We start from the raw sequence: 20,604 nt of genomic DNA, 5'->3' as shown, positions 1-20,604 counted from the left end.
GGGATTCTACATGTTTCTTGTTAGCTGACACATTAAGCTAAGCCTGTTCTGATGGTCTAGGTAGGTGAGAAAGTAAAGATCAAAGACAATGTTCCTGGTCAAAATTCCTTCCTCCACAAATACACCATGAAAATTTTGGAAAATTTATTTTGTTTTCAGAATGTTTGTTTTTTTTGCTTGAAGTAGAATTGAATGTTATTTAAATTACTGTTTTCCATTCCAGGTGTACCCTGTTCAAGATGGCTGGTGTCGGAGAAGGAAAAAACAAGAAAGGAGACAATGGGATTGGAAATGCCATTGACTTTGTCCTCTCAAATGCCAGGCTGGTGCTAGGGGTTGGGGGAGCAGCTATGTTGGGCATTGCAACATTGGCTGTTAAGAGGGTAAGGGCCTTATGTTTTTTAAGCAGTTAGCTGTACTGCTTCCTCGGTTTCCAAGTTCCAGTGGAGAGACTGGCTTCCAGTTGTGCACCTTTGGTAAACCTGAGCTTTTCCATGGCCCTAACTTGTGTCGTTCTGCTGTCGCCTCCGTTCTCACTGATCAATATTTGCTTCCAGTTTGCCATTGCTTCAGTTTGAAATATAATATATATGTTGCATGGACTGCAGGTGAACAGTATTATTTATTTTAACCTATTTCTTACAGATGTATGACCGGGCAATCAGTGCCCCAAGTAGCCCCAGCAAAATGGATATGAGATCGGGGAAGCAAAGCTGGGAAGAGCCCAGCTGGATTGGGTCATCTCCGCGTTTATTGACTAGAGATATGAAAATGAATGTTAGCAGATCGCTTCAGACCCTGCCAACTGATAGCTCGAGCTTTGATGCAGGTAAATTGTTGGGGAGAATACAGCTGGTATGAGGCATTATATAATTGGCATATATAATATAATATATACAGTGGACATCATTCCCTCTAATAAAGCCGTAACGTTTTCCTACAGGACTCTGAGAAATGGTATCTCTTGAGTGCAATCATATGAACAGCATCAAAATAATCCGTTGTCATGAGAATGACAACATGTTGGTCATAAGACATAGGCTGAACAGCCTACTTCTGGTTCTATCAAGTCAGCTCTGCCATTCATTGAGATCATAACTGAGGAGCCTCATCTCCACTTTCCTGCATTATTTCCATAAACCCTTGATTCCCTTACTAATTAAATATCTTTATCATTTCAAGAGATAAGGAAGGAAATTAAAAAGAGATTTTGTATATTATTGTACTGGTTTGTTGTGCTATATTTCTCTCCTGTTGTTGTATCCAATACCAAGTCAATTTTTTTCCCAACATTATCCCTGCCATACACACTGCTCCCTTTGTAACGATTTCATCTCCCTTTCTGGACGCTTGTTCAGGCTGGTTCAGACCATGCTATCAGTGTTTCCTCTTACACGTGTCTTGTAAAGTGCATTGCAGTTGTTTTCTGCATTGTATACACCGTAAATGCAAGTTGTTAAAATAAATGAGACAGTAAGAACTGCTGATGCTGGAGTCCGAGATAACACGGTGCGGAGCTGGTAGAACACAACAGACCAGGCCGCATCAGAGGAGCAGGAAAGTTGATGTTTTGGGTCAGGACCCTTCTTCAGATTTCCAACCTGAAACATCAACTTTCTTGTTCCTCTGCTGCCTGGCCTGCTGTGTTCCTCCAGCTCCACACTGTGTTATCTCTTGTTATAATAAATACTAATTTTATAGAGTCAAGCCATAATGTTCAGTTTGCAGAAAAGTGATAGATTTAATGGGGGTTTTGCCATTCTTTGTAATGTCCTTCTGGGACCAAGAGAGTAAAGATCATTTTATGGCATTGCAATAAAACTAAAACATGATCTCCATTTTAAAGAATCTCCCTTGTTCTCACTTGTGGGTTAAAACCATCTGTTTCAGTTCTCTGCCTGCCGCGTGGCTGAATGAGCTGTCCAGTTTAACTTACACAGTATACAGTTTATACGTGTGTATAACTAGTAAATTCAATGTTAGAGAAATCAGTTGAAATTACTCCATTTTATCTCCATACAGGTACTTCCAAAGGTGCTGCTTCTAGCAAGAAAACCCAAATGGATTTGAAGAAAGCTCGACTCCGCTTGTCCATGCAGGATAAGCTGCTCGTGTATTATCGTAAGCATGTTGTCATCCCAAGTGCGGAAATGAGCCGAGCCAAGCAGGCTGCCATGGACATTTGCACAGAACTTCGGAATTTCATCCACGCCAAATTTCCTGATATGCCTCTCCGGGATATGTATCTTAGTGGCAGCCTGTATGATGATCTACAGGTTTGAGCTTAATCTAATTCCATTGCATGGCATTGAACAGATTTAGAAGCATTTGACCACTTCTTGTGTTATGGAATGATGTAGCATAAAAAGCAGCATGCCCCAGGAGGAAGAGTGTACTTTTATAATGAGGATGTGGGAGTGCAATGGTTTAACTGTTTTCCTGACTCCACAGTGGAAGGCTGGTTCAATGTTAGGCTTTCGGTAAGAACCTGCTTGGGCCATTAGTTGAGTCTGGTCTAGATTTTCTGACTGTTATGATGACAGTAAAGGAAAGAAGGAAGTTGCATTAGAAAATAACCTATCACAGCCTCCGCTATTTACAGCCACTTAGGTATTTTTGAAGTGTAGCTAAATGGGTTTCCTTTGCCAGAATTTATTACCCTGATTAGTAATATTTTATGGCATTCACATGTTAATAAATGTTTGTCTTAGTACAGATGCAGTGATTTTACCAGGAATTGAATTTAATTTGTCTCTTTAGGTGATCACTGCAGATCATGTTCAGTTGATGGTTCCACTGATCCTGGAAAAGAACCTCTGGGCTGCAATCCCAGGGGAGGAGACCATAATGAATGTCCCTGGATTCTGGCTGATCCGCAGGGAAAATATGGAATATTTCCCCCGTGGCAGCAGTTACTGGGATCGCTGCATCGTTGGTGGTTACCTCTCACCTAAAGTTGTAAACGAGACGTTTGACAGAGCATTATCAGGGACAATCAACTGGCCAGCTATAGGCGGTGTCCTGGACCTTGTCATTCGACCGGTGGTCCCTTCCGAAATGCTGACCTTAGAGGTTCAGTATGACACCAGTAAAAAATTATTTATTGAATTCTTGCCGCTGATCGTGATGGAGGAGAACATGCTGATCGCGAAACCGCACCGGGATGGACGGTATGAAAACATGTGGCGGCAAAGCTTCCGAACTGCTGAGACCGTAAAGTTGCGAGCTCTGGACGAGATGGATGGAGGTTGTCGCTGCTGCTGCCTGAAGATACTGAAAGCCATCTGCAAGTCCAGCCCTGTTCTCAACAAGTTGACAGCCAGTCAGCTGACAAACACCATCCTCCATGGTTGTGCAAAGGAATCAGACTGGTCACCAGATCTTCTGTCAGATAAATTCCTGATGATTCTCAAAGAGCTGATAAGCTACTTGGAGCAGGGTTTCTTGCCATGCAGTTTAGATACCAAAGTCAACCTATTTTTGGAACTTAAAGAAGAGGAAATTGATGAGTTGGGATACATGTTGTACTGTTCCCTATCTGAACCAGAGACGTTGTTAAATACATGAATTAGTTTCATAGTAGACACATGAATAGGTTCATAATTTGATATTTATCGAGGTTCAGCAAATTACTGAGTTCGAGTGCTGTTAACCATTTAATAACCCTGTTGGCCAGGTGACTCTTCATTTTGACTTTCCTAAACTTGTAATCGTGATCCAAAATAGCATGAAAGGGGAAGTAATGATCTTGTGGAAAGGACTTCAAATGTTGTTTACTACTTTAAAACAAAAGGCAATTAGGCTTAAGCTGATTGGGTTCATTAAAAGGACAAAATACCAATGTGAAATGAATGTTCACATTTCCCATAATACTGAAAATGTAAAGATTTAAAATAAATATCACTTTGAAAGCCTTGAGCAAAATCTTCAAAATTGTAGCCGTCAATAAAGCCAATTTGACTGAGTTCCGGTAATATTTTCTACTGGTTCTGTTTTTGAAAACCTATAAACGTCTAGAATTATTACTGAGGAAATGTAGACAGAGAAATCAACAGGGACTGCATTTTAAAAGTGCAAATTAAGAGCTTCTGAAACAAATGCGGTTGACCTGATGCTCACATGAGCAGTTTTACCTTCCACTTGATTTGAATGAACATCCCTTTCACTACTGCAGCTCCCTCAAAGTATGCAACTTACAAGAGTTGAGTCATTCCTTCAAACATACTTCCCTGTAGAGTTACCAACTCATTGAAGTAAATATCGACTATTACCTGCTGGAAAATTGGCATTTCTGAGCCAAATTTGCCTCTTGAAGCAAAAGTGCCAATGATTAAGATTTGCTTTGGGTATAGATCCCAACTTAAAACTAATACACAAAGTATAAAACTGTGCAAAGCATAAATAATGGGCACAGACCAGTGTGCACAAATGGCCTGTCACTTTGCTGTAAATTTTGTGTAAAATGACAAGTTCAATGATTTGTGAAGGAAAAAATTTATTTTGTTAGATTTTGTTGTTCATTACCAAGCTAAGTGGTTTTGCAGACTTTTCTGTCTGGACTACTGTCACAACCCATCCTTTAATGATTTTTACATCTAGCTACATTGGTACGCTTCAACTCGAAATGTTCACCCACTTTAATCAACACACATGATTCTTGTGAGTAACCCATCTAAACTTATTTCTCTTGTTCAGATGCTGCCAGGATTGTTGGATGCCTGTTTTAATACAAAAATTTCTGTCTAAGAAGATATCCATTAGTGAGGTTATGGTCAGCATGGTGCTTTCCCAAATGAACTAAATTTGTGCCCATACATTGCGTCACTGCCAACTATCTTTCTGCAGGGATTTACCACATCAGATTCAACTTTTCCCATACACAGATAAGTGCTGCTATGTCCCAGTAACTAAAGACAAACATTTTTTTCAGCTCTATCCTGTAGTTCTTATGATTTATCTCAGGGTTCCAAAATGCTTGAGTGTGAGTTCCTATTCACAGTTAAAAGGGGTGATTTTCAAAGATACTGTGAAGCTCATGTATAATGTAAAGTATTTGGTTCTTTTTCCAGTTTTTCTTCGTGTTTTTAATACGTTGCCTTTTCTGATCTGCGCTTCTTGGTTCCTTAGTCTGATTCTCATAAATCCCCAGGTTCAAGCTGGGGTTGATGTTGAATTAGCTAGCCTCAGTGAAAGTGGTATTAAATTAGCCTCTGTCCCAAAGGTGGGCTGGGTTGGGTATTGATCAACCAAGGTTTCCAGCTTTGTTCGCCCACCTGCTTACTCTCGCTGTCTCTCTGTCTGTCTATTTTTTATCTCTGTCTCTGTCTCTCTCTCTCACTGTGTCTGTCACATCCCAACCCTAGGTGCACGTATGGTGAGGATAGACTCTGGACTCTTCTGTGATGTCCCTTGTCATCTCTCCAAATGATTAAACGTATATACAGCCTTGGTTGGACCATATTTGCATTCCTGCCCTTACCTTCAGTCTACAAATTACAAAAAGGATGGAGAGGCTCTGGAGAAAGTGCAAGAAAAATCTGTTCGCTGTAATGATACCTGAACTAAAGGTTGCTCCCATCACAAAGGACTGAACAGACTGCCCCTCTCCAGAAGAGTGAAGATTTGAGAGGTGATCTAATAGAGATCTTTAACATTGTGAAGGGGTTTGATGGGTAGCTGTTAAAAAGTTGTTTCCACTTGTAGTTGATTCCAAACTGCAAGAGAGTCACTCAGGAGAAACATCTGTGCCCATGGCAGTCAGAATATGGAACTTGGTGCCACAGTTAGTAGTTGAGGCAACTAGCATAGCTGCATTTAAGGGTTAAAGCCGTCTCATTTGCATTATGCACTTGCATTGAAAGAAATCAAAGGTCATGCTTATAGGATGAGATTAATTAGTTTGGAAGGAAGCTCACATGGAGAGTAAACACTGGTATAGATCATTCGTATTGAATAACTTGTTTGGAACTGGTACACTTTCACACTTTAACGATTGTTTTTTTCCTATGCTGTTTCTAACAAACACATCAGGTGACTCTTTCCCCTTCTCTCCTTAAGTGCACTTCAAGGTCTTGTGGCATCTATTGCAGTGCTACCATTGGTACCAATGCCACCCTGCCATACAACTTGTACAGCTGCTGTATTATGCTGGATTATTTTGTATGTTTGCCATTTCAGTCATTATTTTCTTAAGAACAGAAGTGTATAGTGGAACAGCACGGTGGTTAGCACTGATCCCTCACATTGCCAGGGACTTGGCTTCAGTTACAGCCTTTGAAAGACTGTATGGGGTTTGCATGTTCTCCCCATATCTGTGTGGGTTTCTGCTAGGTGCTCCAGTTTCTTCCTACAGTCTGAAGATGTGCAGGTTAGGTAGATTGACCATGGTATATTGTTCTGTAATGTCCAGAGATGTTCAGGAAAGGGGGGTTAGCTATGGTAAATGTGGGGTTATGGGGATGGGGGACTGGATCTGTGTGGGATGCTGTTGGAAGAGTTGGAGCAAACTCAATGGGCCAAATGGCCTCTTTCCATACTGTAGGGATTCTATGATTCTACATCAACGGCGTTGTGATTGACTGAAGTGGTGTTGGAGTTGATCCCATGATCTTGGAACCTCTAATGAAGAAGTTCCTGACTGGAAGATGGCTGAAACCAAATGGGGAGTCTGTCTGATGCGCACCCGTTGGCTAGTCAGCATTGAGAAGAGGCTGATATTCGAGAGGAATTCATGGAGGGTTGGCTGAGGGGGTGCAAGAAAGGATATGTCCCTATGTAAGTGAAAACGTATGCTTTTGTTTTTAAGAAAATAATGATTGAACTGGCAAGCAAGCATCATATAGCAACAGTACAAATGTAAGCTGTATGGAAGGGTGGCATTGGTAGCACTACAATGGGTGCCATAATCTCTGGAAGTGTATCTAAGGAGAGAAAAGAGGAAAGAGTTACCTGCGATTCCCATTCTTGATAGCTACTCTGTTCCCATCTAGACACTCTGTGTATGCTTTCATTGGACATGGTAGAATTGGGTTGTGTGGTCAAATAGCCCTTTATCCATCTGTGCATACGAAGAATGGCTAAGTACCTAAGGCAGCTGCAACTATGAAATCAGCTACAGCATGCATCTCATCCTTGGAGAAGAAAAATAGGTAGTGTTTAAAAGGTGCAAAATGATGTGAAGATGTATGACACTTTAAAGATGATTCCATCTATCTCTAGTTACAAATAATGATCTTGTAGATATTTTCTTATCAACCTGTTTAGAAATGTAAGATGGTGCTGGTGGGATTTTTAACCTGGACCTCTTGGATCTGAAGTAGGGACATGACTACTATGCCACAAGAGCTCTTTTTAATAATGATGTTGTACAAGATTATGATTAATATTCTGCACTGCTTGTATAATTGTTATATGATATGCACATTGCCAGTATAATATTTGCTTAATGCATTGTAATCACAATTGTTGTGACCCATCTACCATGGATAGGTTTTGTCCCAGTTCAAACTTTATAATTTCGATAAATTTATAATTACAAGAATCTCTGGTCAAAGATGACTATTGAAAAAAAATGAAATCCATGAGGCTGCCTGGGTAGCTGTGGCCAACAGAAACTGAAAGAAGGAAAACTTAAAGGCAAAGAAAAGCTCTTTCAGCTAATATCAGCTAATGATATTTAGCCAATGAGTTAAACAGTCTATGTAGAATACTGATTAAAAACACTGATTTTTGTACTCTTTCTGCATTTGAACCTAAATATGCTGCATCTGTAAAATTTCAGCAAGTGACCAACTATTCCTGCTGACAGTAATGGACTATACTGAGCTAATTGATGAAGAATATTGCTTTTGTAACACTGAAATATTTGGCATTCTCTCTTGTGCAGCACACACTATTTTGTGCCACTGTATTTAAAATTCATTCCAGTTCATGAAGAACAATTTGTTTTCTTATTGGAAACCAACGAAAACAAATTACTGGAGAAACTCTAGTCTGGCAGCAGCTGTGAAGAGAAAGCAGAGTTAACGTTTTTGGTTCAGCGACCTTTCTTCAGAACCTGCTGAGTTCTCTCCAGCAGTTTGTTTTTATTTGTTTCAGATCTCTAGCATCATAGTTTTTTGTTTTCTTTCCTTTTAGTTTGGGCATTGGAGTGTAATAAATAAAAGGATATATACATAACAAAAGAGATGTTATTGTTTTTGATGTGATTTAAATCGGAGCTGATTATATTCAGGGAATAGGAAGGGCCATATTGTAAGGCGATCAGGTGGTTGTGTGCTTAGATTTCTTTATTTAGTCATTGCAATGTTAATAATAAACTAGTTAAATTATAATAAATTCCTCTTCATAAATTTGAACACATTTTATGTACACTGGTTTAAAACTTGCTGATGTGAGCATGACATGAAACATTGCCCCCTGTTTTTTGAGCCCAACGTTGTGTAAATTTGACTGGCATGGAAAACATCAGAAATATTAGATTGTTTGATGTATCAGATTATATTTAGTTGTGGATTAAGTTCTCTTTGTTGTTTGTGAATACTCTATTTTGCATAGGTTTTTAAAACTTCACATTGCAATGCAACAAGTTCAAACAATATTGCTCAAACATTCAATTTATAATTCGATAGTAGTCAGTGTTAACTCTGAGAATCACCATTAGTACAACAGCAGGGTAATGAGAGTATCTTGCAAAACACAGGAACACAGAAATGTTAACTTTCCAGACAGAGCAGTAGATCCTGGAGTGTCTCATAAAAAACACTTCAGAATTGGCTTCAACTATGCAACAAGTAGTAGACATTGTGATTATTGCAAATTATAACAAACCTGAACAGATGGATCATTCAGCAGTGTCAGAATCTCATGGAAGTACAGTGGGTATGTGGCGCTAGATAAGATCTGTCTCAGGAATTACAGCTCAAAATAACTTGCATGTGTGGTGGTCTTTTGTTACCTCACAACATCCCAAAAAGCTTAGCAGCCAGTGAACCACTTTCAAAACAAGCCATTCTGTGGGAAACAGGGCAAAGTCCCACAAACTGCAAAATAATCAGTAGATAATCTGATTTTTAGGGTTATTGGCTGAGGGATAAATATCAGATAAAACAACAGAGAATTTTGCTGCTTTTTATTAATAGTACTGTGGGATCTTCTTGCATCTGCCTGAGGCCTCAATGTTTCAGTTAAAGCCAGCATCTTCAACTTCCCCCAGACTGCACTGGCATGGTAGCCTAGATTTTTGTGACCATGATTTTTTGACTTGGATGTGACTACTGCCTGATGAACTGAGGCTTGTACATCTGCTCATGTACTTCCATGCTTAAGCTATTTAGAGACTGGTTTGGGTTGTGTGACGCTGCAGAGTTGATGATTAGACAATGACGTGAATAACTTATTGTCCAGCATTAAATGTTTGTTTTCTTGCCTTGTGCCAGGGGTAGCTTGCTAGGTTCCAGTCTTGCCTCTGATTCAAAAGATTGAGATTAATTCCCATTCCAGGAACTCGATTGCAAAAATGAAAGCTGACACTCCAATGCAGTACTAAGGGAGTACTGAGCTGTCAAAGGTGCAAAATATTAGGCTGAAGCCCTGTCTCCCTTTCACGTGGATGTGAAAGATCCTGTGGCACTAATTTGAAGGAGAGCAGGAGAGCTTTCCCCGGTGTCCTAGCTATTACTTGTCACTCAATCAAATCAATAACCATTATCTGGTTATCATCACAGTGTTCTTTGTGGGAGTTTGCTACAGTAAATTCCTATTTACAATAGCGTAGATGAAAAGTACTTCATTGGTTTTAAATGCTTCAAGGTGTCTCATGATCATGAATTTTACCCCCTCAATATCTTTTTCCTGGTGTGCACACTCAGGTCTATGCATGGTTAATGACTTCTGAAACCAGAAGTCAGTGATCGGTGTGTGTGGAGCCTCGACATGGCTGCAATAACTTAAAGGGAACACTGAAAATTGCAGTATTAGTGCAAGTCTCTTTTTCTGTAGATGTCCAAAATATGTCCCAATAATAGCAGATAGCAATTCACGTGTATTGATACAAAAGTTGGAACACTAAAGAGGAATGCAGTCCAGGGAGTGCCAAGGAATGAACAAAAGAATGATGAAAGTGAAGACTGACTAACTTAACATGTTACAAATTGATGAATTTGCTTGCCAGATTTTTGACATTTTTTTTCAAAAATTATTTACTGGCATTTTTGGAAAGTTCCGAAACACAGTTTAAAGTCTCCATTCCAACAAGTTAACACTCTCAAGCTTGATTCTAGTCTCCATTCATCATCTATCCCGTGACATTTGTCTGCTTGATTTTTGAGCAAATATTAACGTTAAATCATTGAAACCAGAGGACATTTGTTAATTTGCAGAACTGTAGATGCCAATGACTTTGAAACTGTGCGCTTTTCTTTCTGGACATATCCAATGAAAGTTGCTGTTTTGTGTGCATGCTTAGAAGCAATATACTCAGAATTATTACTTTTTTGTTGGTATATATGGTAAGTTTTTGACAGAGAAATGTCATTATTGGCATCCTTTGAAAGTATTGTCTCTGCTTCACATTTGATTATTGAAATCCATGAACTCCATGCTGACAACCTGCTGAAACAGTCTCGGATTTCTGAGAAGTGATTTATTTATTTTAAACTATTTGTAAAGTGCTTCTTTGAATAAAGGTGCAACTTTACCCTTAAATGCTGCAAATTTGAGGTTTTTTAATGCTGATTCTGTATATTAGACGACGTTCCATTTCTCTGATCTGATATTGTTTTATTATTTATTCCTTAGGATACAGGTTTACCTGCAAGACCAAAATTTACTGACCATTCCTTGAGAACCACCTTGAATTAGATTGGGTGGTTTGCTGTAGCCATTTTAGAGGGTAATTAAGAGTAGACCATATTGCTCTGAGTCCGGAATCCCATGTAAACTAAAATGGGCCTAAAGAGATATGAGTGAACCTTCATAATTCAAACTGTTTGATCTTTCATGTATTTCTGGGATCCCAGCACCACCTGCTGAAGAGAAATTGTCAAAATATTAAATTACTAAAATAAAAGCTTCACGTGTGAAAGGAATGGAATGACTGAGAAAGATGAAGTAACATTTGAGAAAATTGTAATGTGTGGTTGGAAAACAGGGAAGACAATGAGAGATCAGGGCAGAGGAAGTAAAGTGGCAAGTTACATGGAGGTTTGCAGACTGATTTTCACATTTGATTCCTTCATGTAGGGGATACAGCATGGTTAGTAAAAGATTTTGTATTTATATAGCATTTTTTCATGATTATTTGATATCTCAAAAGTGTTTTACATCCAAACAAGTATTTTTTGAAGAGCATTCACTGTTGCAGGAAAGACAGCAGCTAATTTGCACTCAGCAACCTTTCGTAGCCAGCAGTGGTGATGACTATCGGATCCGTTTGTCTGACAATCGACAGTGGGTTCATGGTCATTATTAGATTCTTAATTCCAGATATTTTACTGAATTCCACCATCCGCTATGACGGGACTTGAACCTGGGTCCTGGGAACTTTATCTGGGTCTCTGGACTGACAGTCCAGCGATAATACCACCAGGCCATTGCCTTTCTCATTTGATTCAGGAGCAGGCGCGGTGGTTCCCAGTGATTGACTGGGAAGCACAGAGAGCAGGAAGTTTGGAGGATGAGGTGGATGAGAACCTGTTGAATGGACTGGATGCATGAAATAGTGAGAGTTGCAGTTCATGAGACTTGGTGTGATGAATGTGCATTGGCAGAGTTAGAGTGAATACTGGCCCTGAAAGCAAAGATAATAGTGGTACCGACCCTTGCAAAGTGCAAATGATTGTTAACCTTCTTCCTGCACTGCTATGCATTGGGTTTTGTGTGGGACAGAGCACTGACCCAAGCAAATATTCTCAATCTAGATTGGCTAAGTCTAATGAAATGGCCTGTTGCCAGTCAACAGGAGAAAGCACTGCCTTCCACTCCACCAGCCAGGACCCTGTCAATGAACCAAGGGGTTGACTTGTCCATCTGAGCCATTTCTTTTGTGATAATTGCGGAGGACATCACAAGGTGCAGTTCCTGGGTGGCAATGTCTGAAGTGGTGTGGGGCTGGGGTTTCAACAAGGCACCAGCAGCATAAACATGGCAAAGCCCTGGCATAAGCAAATGCTCCCGCATCTCCAGCATAATTCCATGATACAGGTGCTGAAGACACTGGTTACATAATTAAAAGAGATGAAAAGTAGAAGATGGGAAGGAGATGTTGCAGAATGGGTGCCATGAATCTCAGTTGAAAAAACATTTGCCAAAAATTGTGAAAATTCAGCCCCATTATGTTACTTCACCACTGGTTCTCTTGACCCCTGTACAACGTGCAATTTTTCACATTGGTCCAACACCTAGAATTGGACAAAATTTCTTCCAACTCAATATTCATCACAGATCACAGAACGCCTTCATTGTGGAAACAGGCCATTCGGCCCAACAAGTCCACATCGCCCCTCTGAAGAGCGCCCCTCTGAAGAGCACCCCACCCACACCCGTTTCCCCTACCCCTGAATTTCCCATGTCTAACCTAAACATCCCTGGACACTATGGGACAATTTAGCATGGTCGATCCACCCCAACCTGCACATCTTTGGACCGTGGGATGAAACTGGAGCACCCGGAGGAAACCCACACAGTCACAGGGAGAATATACAAACTCCACACAGTTGCCCAAGGGTGGAATTGAACACCGGTCCCTGGTGCTGCAAGGCAGCAGTGCTAACCACTGAGCCACTGTGCTTCCAAAAGATCATTCAGAAGATCAAAGCCACTCACTTTTTATTGCCAACAGAAACCCTCCTGCTCCCTGAACTTTCAGAGGCTGAACCAAATTGGTCACCACCTTGGTGAAATATTTGCTCTGAGGTCAGCCTCTGGACACCTATCCAATCCATAACCAAGATTATCTCCTTCCACCTTTCTGACCCTGCTCAGCTCATTCACAGTTGAAACTGTTGTCTGTGCTTTTGTAACCTCCAGACTTGATTGTTCCAGTAAACTCCAGGCCAGCCTCCCGTTTTCTACCTTTCATAAACATCCAAGATCTACAGTCTGTGTCCCAAATTGCCTAAGTATTGTTTGTCATTGACCCTGTGTGTGCTGACTAACACTGGCTTTTGGTCCAACATTACCTCAATTTCAAAGTTCTCATCTTTCTTTTCAACCCATAACTTCTCCCCTCCATATCTCTAAGATTTCCTAAAGCCCAACAATTCTTCAAGACTTTGCACAGCTGCAGTTCTGGCCTCATAGGCATCTTTACGTCTAATCACTCCAGCATTCAGCTGCCTGGGCTCGAAGCTCCAAAATTACCCACTCCTTTGAATTGGTCCTTCCAATCTACCTTTTTGACCAGTTTTTGTTTGCCTATCATTTCTTTATTTAACGCAATGTCAATTTGAGTTTAATAACACTCCTGTGAGGTGCTTGGATATTTCACTACAGTAAAGCACACGTAATATCTTTGTTTACCAGACTGATTCTGGGGTTGGTGGGTCTGACGTATTAGGAGATTTTGACTAGGTTGGCATTGTTTTCACTGGAGTTCACACGAATGGTGGAGGGTGTGCGGGGGCGGTGGAGGATCTCATAGAGACTTATAAAATTCTAACAGGACTGGACAGGGTAGATGCAGGGAGGATGATCCCGATGGGTGGGTCGGTCCAGAACCAGGGTTCACAGTATGAGGATTCAGAGTAGACGATTTAGGTCAGAGTTGAGGAGACATTTCTTCAACCAAAGGGTGGTGAGCCTGTGGAATTCATTACCATAGGAGGTAGTTGGTGCCAAAACATTGAATGTATTCAAGAGGCAACTAGATATAGCACTTGGGATGAATGAGATCAAAGTTTATGGAGAGAAAGCAGGATTCGGCTTTTGAGTTGGACGATCAGCCATGATCATGAAGAATGGCAGAGCAGGCTTGAAGGCTGAATGGCCTCCTCCTGCTCCTATCTTCTGTTTCTATGTTATTCTTACATAGGGTGTGAGCATCACTGACAAGGTCAGCATTTGTTGCTCATCCTTAAATATCCTTGAGCCTGGACTCAACAAATAAACACAGTGGCTACAAGAGCAGGTCAGAGGCTAGGAATATTTTGGTGAGTAACTCACTTCCTGACTCCCCAGAGCCTGTCCACCATTTACAAGGCACAAGTCAACAGTTTGATGAAATATTCCTTGCTTGACTGGATGGGTGCACCTTGAAGCTTGACAACATCCAGGACAAAGCAGCACATCCCAAAGCATCCACTCCCTTCATCAACGCTCAGTAGTGCCAGTGCGTACTAACTACAAGATGCTATCAGAAATTCACCAAAGATTCTTAGACAGCACCTTCCAAACCCACAACCTCTTCTATCTAGAGGGACAAAGGCAGCAGATACATGGGAACAAGAGTACCTGCAAATTCCCCTCCGAGCCACTCAGCATCCTGACTTGGAAATATGTCACCGTTCTATCACTCGCTGAGTCGAAATCCTGGAATTTCCTGCCTAAGGGCATTGTAGGTCTACCTACAGCAGATGGACTGCAGCGGTTCAAGAAGGCAGCTCACCACTACGTCCTCAAGGGCAACTAGGGACAGGCAATAAATGCTGGTCAGCCAGCGATGCCCACATCCCAAGAGTGAATTCAAAATAAAGCTGCCTTCTTGAACTGCTGATGCCAGTGCATCCACAATGCTGTGAGGGGGTGAGTTTCAGGATTTTGTCCCAGAGACAGAAGGAACAGCGGTTATATTTCCAAGTCACGATGGTGTGTGATTTGGAAAGGAACCTGCAGGTGGCGATATTCCCATGCATCTGCTACCCTTTTAGTGATGGAGGTCACAGGTTTGGAATCTGATGTCAAAGGAGCTTTAATGTATCACTATGGCATAGTGCTTCCTTTCAATGGTAGGACTGCTGGTATAGTGTACTGGTGATGGAGGGAGTGCACGTCCACGTTATTGCATTGTATTTTTTGAATTAGGTTACCAAGCCCCTCATCCCCCCAGCTTGGATCTTGGCTGCTCTTTTCTAGTTCTGCATTTTTTTTTTAAACAATCCCCGACTTCAGGCACAGTCCCGAGGCATTATTACTAATGAAAATAGGAAAGATTATTCCCTGGTTGGGGAGGCCAGGGGCACGGATAGGAAGAAAATGTTACACAAAGCATTGCGGCATGACTTTGCTGCAGGGAGTGATTTGAGGCAAAAAAAAATTTAAGGAAATATGGGTAATTATTTGGAAACAGGATACTAGCACATGATGCAAGAACAAATCAGTGGAATTAGCTTTCTTGCTAAGAGATGCCACAGATGACGGGCCTCCTCTGGTGCTGCAAATCTCCATCGTTCCATCATTCAAAAAAGGGGTCCTTAGCATGTCAGTAATAACAGTAGTTCTTGAATGGAAGAGACAGCTGGAATGGAGGGAGGACAACAATATTTATTTATGTAGCTCTCTTCATGCGGTAGAAATACCTCATAAAGTTTCATTGTTATCAACAAAACTTGACACCGAGCCACACAACTAGATATTAGGAAATCTTGGTCAAAGAGATAGGACTGTCGTGAGAGAGAAAGAAAGACCGAGGTTTAGAGAGGAAATTTCAGAGCTGACAGACTAATCAGTTGAAACACAGCTGCCAGTGATGAAGTGACAAATATCTTAGATGTGCAAGATTGGAGGAATGCTGATTTTTTTGGAGGGCTGCAGGACTGAAGAGAGATAGGGTGGAACAAGGTAACAGAGGGCACTGAAAATCAAGGATAAGAATTTTAAAATTTGGGTAATGCTAAACCGGGAGCACAGAGAGAGACAAAGTGAGGAAGACAAAGAATGAGTCAAGATGTAAATCTTAAACAGGCAATTATTTGTCAGCAACGTCACATAAGATGAATTCATTTTAAAAGAATTCTCAACTTAATGACACTGAATGGTCTAGTCACCACAGAAAAATGTGCCATTAATAAATATTTGAATCCATCAGTTCAGATAATGTTAGGACATGCAGGGGCACTACCGCTGTACCAAAACACCCTCAAACATGCAATTCATAACCTGCCTCTCACAAATGTGGGACTGAATAAAGCAACAGTAAAATGTATAAGAGATGCTCAAGCTAAAATCTATTAATAAAAGAGTTTCTGTGTTAGACCAAGGGGCAGACCAGAATAGGAATGGAAACTGTGACTAAACTATAAAGGCTGATGGTTAAAATTAGACTGCTGCAGTGCATCAAAAAGCATTGGTAAAGAGTGGTGGGCACTGAATTATTTAATGTAGGTGATCTAATTGAGTTGTTTAAGGTGATTAAAGGATTTGATTAGGTCGAGAGAAAGCATTCTTCTGATATCAAATCCAGAGCAAGGGGAACTACTTTCATGTTAGAACAAGGCCATTCATGGATAGTGACATGGAGTACTACCCCATAAAAAGGATAATGATTTAATTTGATATATTGTCACGTGTATTTATTGCAAACACAGTGAAAAATATTGTTTAGTATCGCCACTCTCCAGCGCCGTCTTCAAACAGAAAACAAACCAAAACACAGACTATAAAGGCAGAAAAATAAAACAATAAAGTTCCTCTTTTAGTCTTATCTCAATAAAGTTATGTGGTCATTTGGAACACCTCCTGGTTCTAGCTCAGCCACGGGCCTGGATCTGGCTCATCCATCCCGATGCCTTGAGTCCCTGTGGCTAAACTGACAACACTGTTGCAACCGCGGTTCACTACGCTGCTGGAAGAAAGAGTTACCCCCTCTCTCCCATCAACTCTTCCACCAACGCCACTGCTACAGGTTCCCGCTAGGCTGACCTCGCCAATGCAGCCCACACCAGTGCCGCATGGTCCTGCACTGGGATCAAACTCGCTGCCATCATCATCTCTACCTTCAGGCATCCGGGCCTAGCCGTGAACCTGGAGCCTCAGCCTTGCCTGCGATTCTGGACTGGGGGGTTAAGCCTGGGGCCTCCTCCTCGTTCGCCAGGAGACCTCAGGCTGGGGTGGAGCCACATCTGTCTTGTCCTGGCGTTGCTGCCACCACCCCTGGGCGGCTTCTCCTTCATCATTTACTTGGCCTCGTCGCTGCCTGGTCCCACAGCTCCATCTTTGTCCACCATTCCATGCTGGGCCCATTCTGGAGAGTGCGAGAACGGAGACGGAAATTTACTCGGTCAAAAAATTGTTTTGGGGTGGGGAGAGTTTCAACCAAAAAATGATGAAATGGATATTTGTAGGTTTTTGTCAGGTGAAGAGTCTTAAGGGTTAAGGCAAAAACAATTATATGGAGTATAAATAGCAGCCATTATAATCAAATAGCACAAAAGACTGGATGGGCTGAATAGCCTCCTCATGTTCCTGCATAAGTACAGAAGTACAGCTTTGAGTCCTTGCAGAGCAGTTCCCACAGTGAATTTCTGCACTCCGAGGAAGTCAAGAAGTTGTGGAGTATTTCTTGCCTTATCTAATGAAACGTATACTGGTGCTGGAGGCAGTCCAGAGAAGGTTCATTAGGTTGATCCTGGGTATGGAGGGATTTTCTTATGAGGAGAGGTTGAGTAGTTTGGGCCTGTACTCGTTGGAGTTTACAGGAATGAGAAGCAACCTTACTGAAACATTCAAGATTCATAGGGAGCTTGATAGGGCAAATGTGGAGAGGTTGTTTCCATTGTGGGGGAGTCTTGGACCAGAGGGCATAATCTCAGAATAAGGGGCCACACATTAGGACAGAGATAAGGAGAAATTCCTTCTCTCTGAGGCTGGTGAATCTGTGGGCTTCTTTACTATAGAGAGCTGTTGAGGTTGGGTCATTAAATATGTTCAAGGTGGAGATTTTTAATTAGTAAGAGAATCAAGGGTTATGGGGGAAAGGCAGGAAAGTGGAGTTGAGGATTATAATCAGCCATGGTCTCATTGAACGGCGGAGCAGACTAAATGGTTTTTTTTTGCTCCTACATCTTAATTTAGGAATAAAGAGTGGTTCATTTTCTGGTTTCTGGCCCACTCTCATATCTAAGACATTCCAGAGATTGGGAAAAAGAAACAAAGGGAATCCTTTTCTTTCTAAAGAACAAATAGTTGGAAACAATCACAACAAAAGGTTAACTCTTGGGTCAAGGGGACTGCACCCTGAGGAGTTCTAGTGTCTGCAAGAGGGAGAGGAGATATCATTGAAGTCTGGAGGAACACAGCAGGTCAGGCAGCATCAGAGGAGCAGGAAAGTTGACATTTCGGGTCAGGACATTTCTTCAGAAATGGAACTCCTACCTGGCCGATCTCATTACAATCACGATACTTTCCCTATCCCTGAATCATTAGTATCCAAAGATTTACTGATCTCAGTGTTGAGCAGACTGAGGAGTATCCACAGATCTCTGGATGAGGAATTGCCAAGATTCATGACTTTCTATGAAGAAATTTGTTTTCATCTCAGCTCTAAATGGCTAATGCCTTATGCTGTGACTATATGCTCCCAATTCTAAACTCAACAGGCCTTCCACAAATATTCCAGACTTCAATAATATCTCTTTTCATTCTTCCAAACACCAGAGCTCCACATGGGGGCAGTCACTTCATCTCAAGAATTAATCATTGGGTATGGATCACATAGGAGTTCTCCAATTATATTTCCTGCTGCAGAGCCTCCCTCTGACTTCACTGGTGCTCCACCAACCCCCAATGCCAGAGATCCAGGGAAGAAATGGGGACTGGAATGAAGCTGAGGGAGAGAGACAATGTGGGAGGCAGGGGGAGGAAGAGAGGGGAATAGTGTAATGGAGATCAGGAAAGATTGGGGTATAGAAAGTTGGGAAGACAAGCAATCTTCAGAATGTGGGCTTGGGAAAATGGATGTGTGCATCATTGGCAAGGGTTTATTCCCCATCCCTAACTGCCCTTGAACTGAATGGCTTGCAAAGCCATTTTAGAGAGAAGTTACGAGTCAACTACATTGCTGTAGATCTGGGGTCATGTGCATGCCAGACCAGGTGAGGATGGAATTTCTATGGGGCTGCACTATGGCTCAGTGGTTAGCACTGCTGCCTCACAGCACTGGGGACCCAGGCTTGATTCCACCCTCGGGCGACTGTCTGTGTGGAGTTTGTACATTCTCCCCAGGTCTGTGCGGGTTTGCTCCGGTTTCCTCCCACACTCCAAAGATGTGTAGGGTAGGTAGATTGGCCATGCTAAATTGCCCCATAGTGTTCAGGGATGTTTAGGTCAGGTGGGTTAGACATGGGAAATGAAGGGGTAGGGGAATGGGTCTGGGTGGGATGCTCTTCGGAGGGACGATGTGGATTTGTTGGGCCAAATGCCTGTTTCCACACTGTACGGACTCTATAATTCCTTCTCTAAAGGGCATTAGTGAACTGGATGGACTTTCATAAATAATATATAAGGCAGCTTTGTAGCCACCATTACTGAGACCAGTTTCCAATTCCAGTCTTATTTACATTTCCTGTTGCAGAGTAAACCTCTGACTTCATTTCCCTCAACGTAGTTGGCTTGTAACTGGCTCAGGGGTAGAGACAATACCAATGCACCACAAGAGCCTGGTTAATTCCTATATACTTTGATTAACATGACACGGTGAAAAACTACGTTTCTTTTATGGGACATGGGCATTCTTTGCTAGGCCAGCATTTATTGTCCATCCCTAAATGCCAAAAGGCAATTAAAATTCAACCAAGTTGCTGTGGTTCTGGAGTCACATGTAGGTCAGACCTAGTGAGGATGGCAGATTTCCTTCTATCGAACAGCATTAGTGAATCAGATGAGGTTTTATAACAATTGATGGTGGTAACATGCTTGCCATTTAGGCAAGCTTTTAAATCTAGATTTTTAATTATCAATTATTGTTATTAATTCCAAATTTCATCATCTGCTACAGTGGGGCTTGAATCCATTTCCCCAGAACATTAGCCCAGGCTAATGCTTAGTGACATTACCACTATCCCATGTGTTGCAATGAATCCGGGTTACAATACCTCCCATTTGTAAACATTCATCAGGTAAATCATTCATTAACACCAAAGTGATTATGTAAAATGCATATTTGACAAAGATTCAATGCATGGCAGTGTGATCTTTCAACTGCCTGTTCACCTCCAATCACAATTTCCTCTCTATTGCCCCTCAGGTTCCTTGCACTTGATTTTCTCTCAGTTTCCTATCCTGACCTCCTGTTCACATCCCAAAACCACGAGCAAAGATTCTCAGTAAGAGGAAATTTGATCTTTATAAAGAGATTCAACTACACATTCAAACATTGTGTTTAGATGTTAAGTGATTCATCTTAAGCTCCTAACTGCATGTACTCCGCTGCACCAGAAGTTATGATCAAAGCAACCTAAATTACTGCACCTGACTTTCATTCAAATGCCAGTGGTTCTAGGGTCAGCACTTCATACTCCTGTGGGACTCCTTTTAATCAGGCGATTCCTTCCGAAATAAAGAAAAGCTTTTTTTCCTCAATCTGTTCACCTTCTATGGCCCAGGTTGTACCAATTTTGGTTCATTCTCTGTCTGACAAGGTCACTTTGGTGGTGGTGGTGGTTGGGGGGGGGG

The 20,604-nt window shown here is 41.6% G+C and overlaps 1 protein-coding gene across 1 annotated transcript; it reads left to right on the top strand.

The window, feature by feature from the left end:
* Positions 1–239: 239 nt before the first annotated feature.
* mief1 (mitochondrial elongation factor 1) lies at positions 240–10,704 on the top strand. Its single transcript, XM_020515946.2, has 4 exons — positions 240–383; positions 646–829; positions 2,023–2,276; positions 2,761–10,704. Exons 1-4 carry the CDS (start codon positions 240–242, stop codon positions 3,565–3,567), a joined length of 1,389 nt encoding a protein of 462 aa, XP_020371535.1. The 3' UTR covers positions 3,568–10,704.
* Positions 10,705–20,604: the final 9,900 nt, after the last annotated feature.

This window comes from Rhincodon typus, chromosome 37 (genome assembly GCF_021869965.1).
Source record: "Rhincodon typus isolate 14 chromosome 37, sRhiTyp1.1, whole genome shotgun sequence".
NCBI lineage: Eukaryota > Metazoa > Chordata > Chondrichthyes > Orectolobiformes > Rhincodontidae > Rhincodon > Rhincodon typus.
The sequence above is the reverse complement of the archived record's forward strand: the minus strand, read 5'-3'. Positions and strand labels throughout refer to the sequence as shown.

Bases quoted from the DNA above. Each gene is read 5' to 3' on its own strand.
- mief1 (XM_020515946.2), top strand. From the start codon at position 240: ATGGCTGGTGTCGGAGAAGGAAAAAACAAGAAAGGAGACAATGGGATT. The intron at 384-645 runs GTAAGGGCCTTA...TATTTCTTACAG, and splicing joins CAACATTGGCTGTTAAGAGG to ATGTATGACCGGGCAATCAG. The intron at 2,277-2,760 runs GTTTGAGCTTAA...TTGTCTCTTTAG, and splicing joins GCCTGTATGATGATCTACAG to GTGATCACTGCAGATCATGT.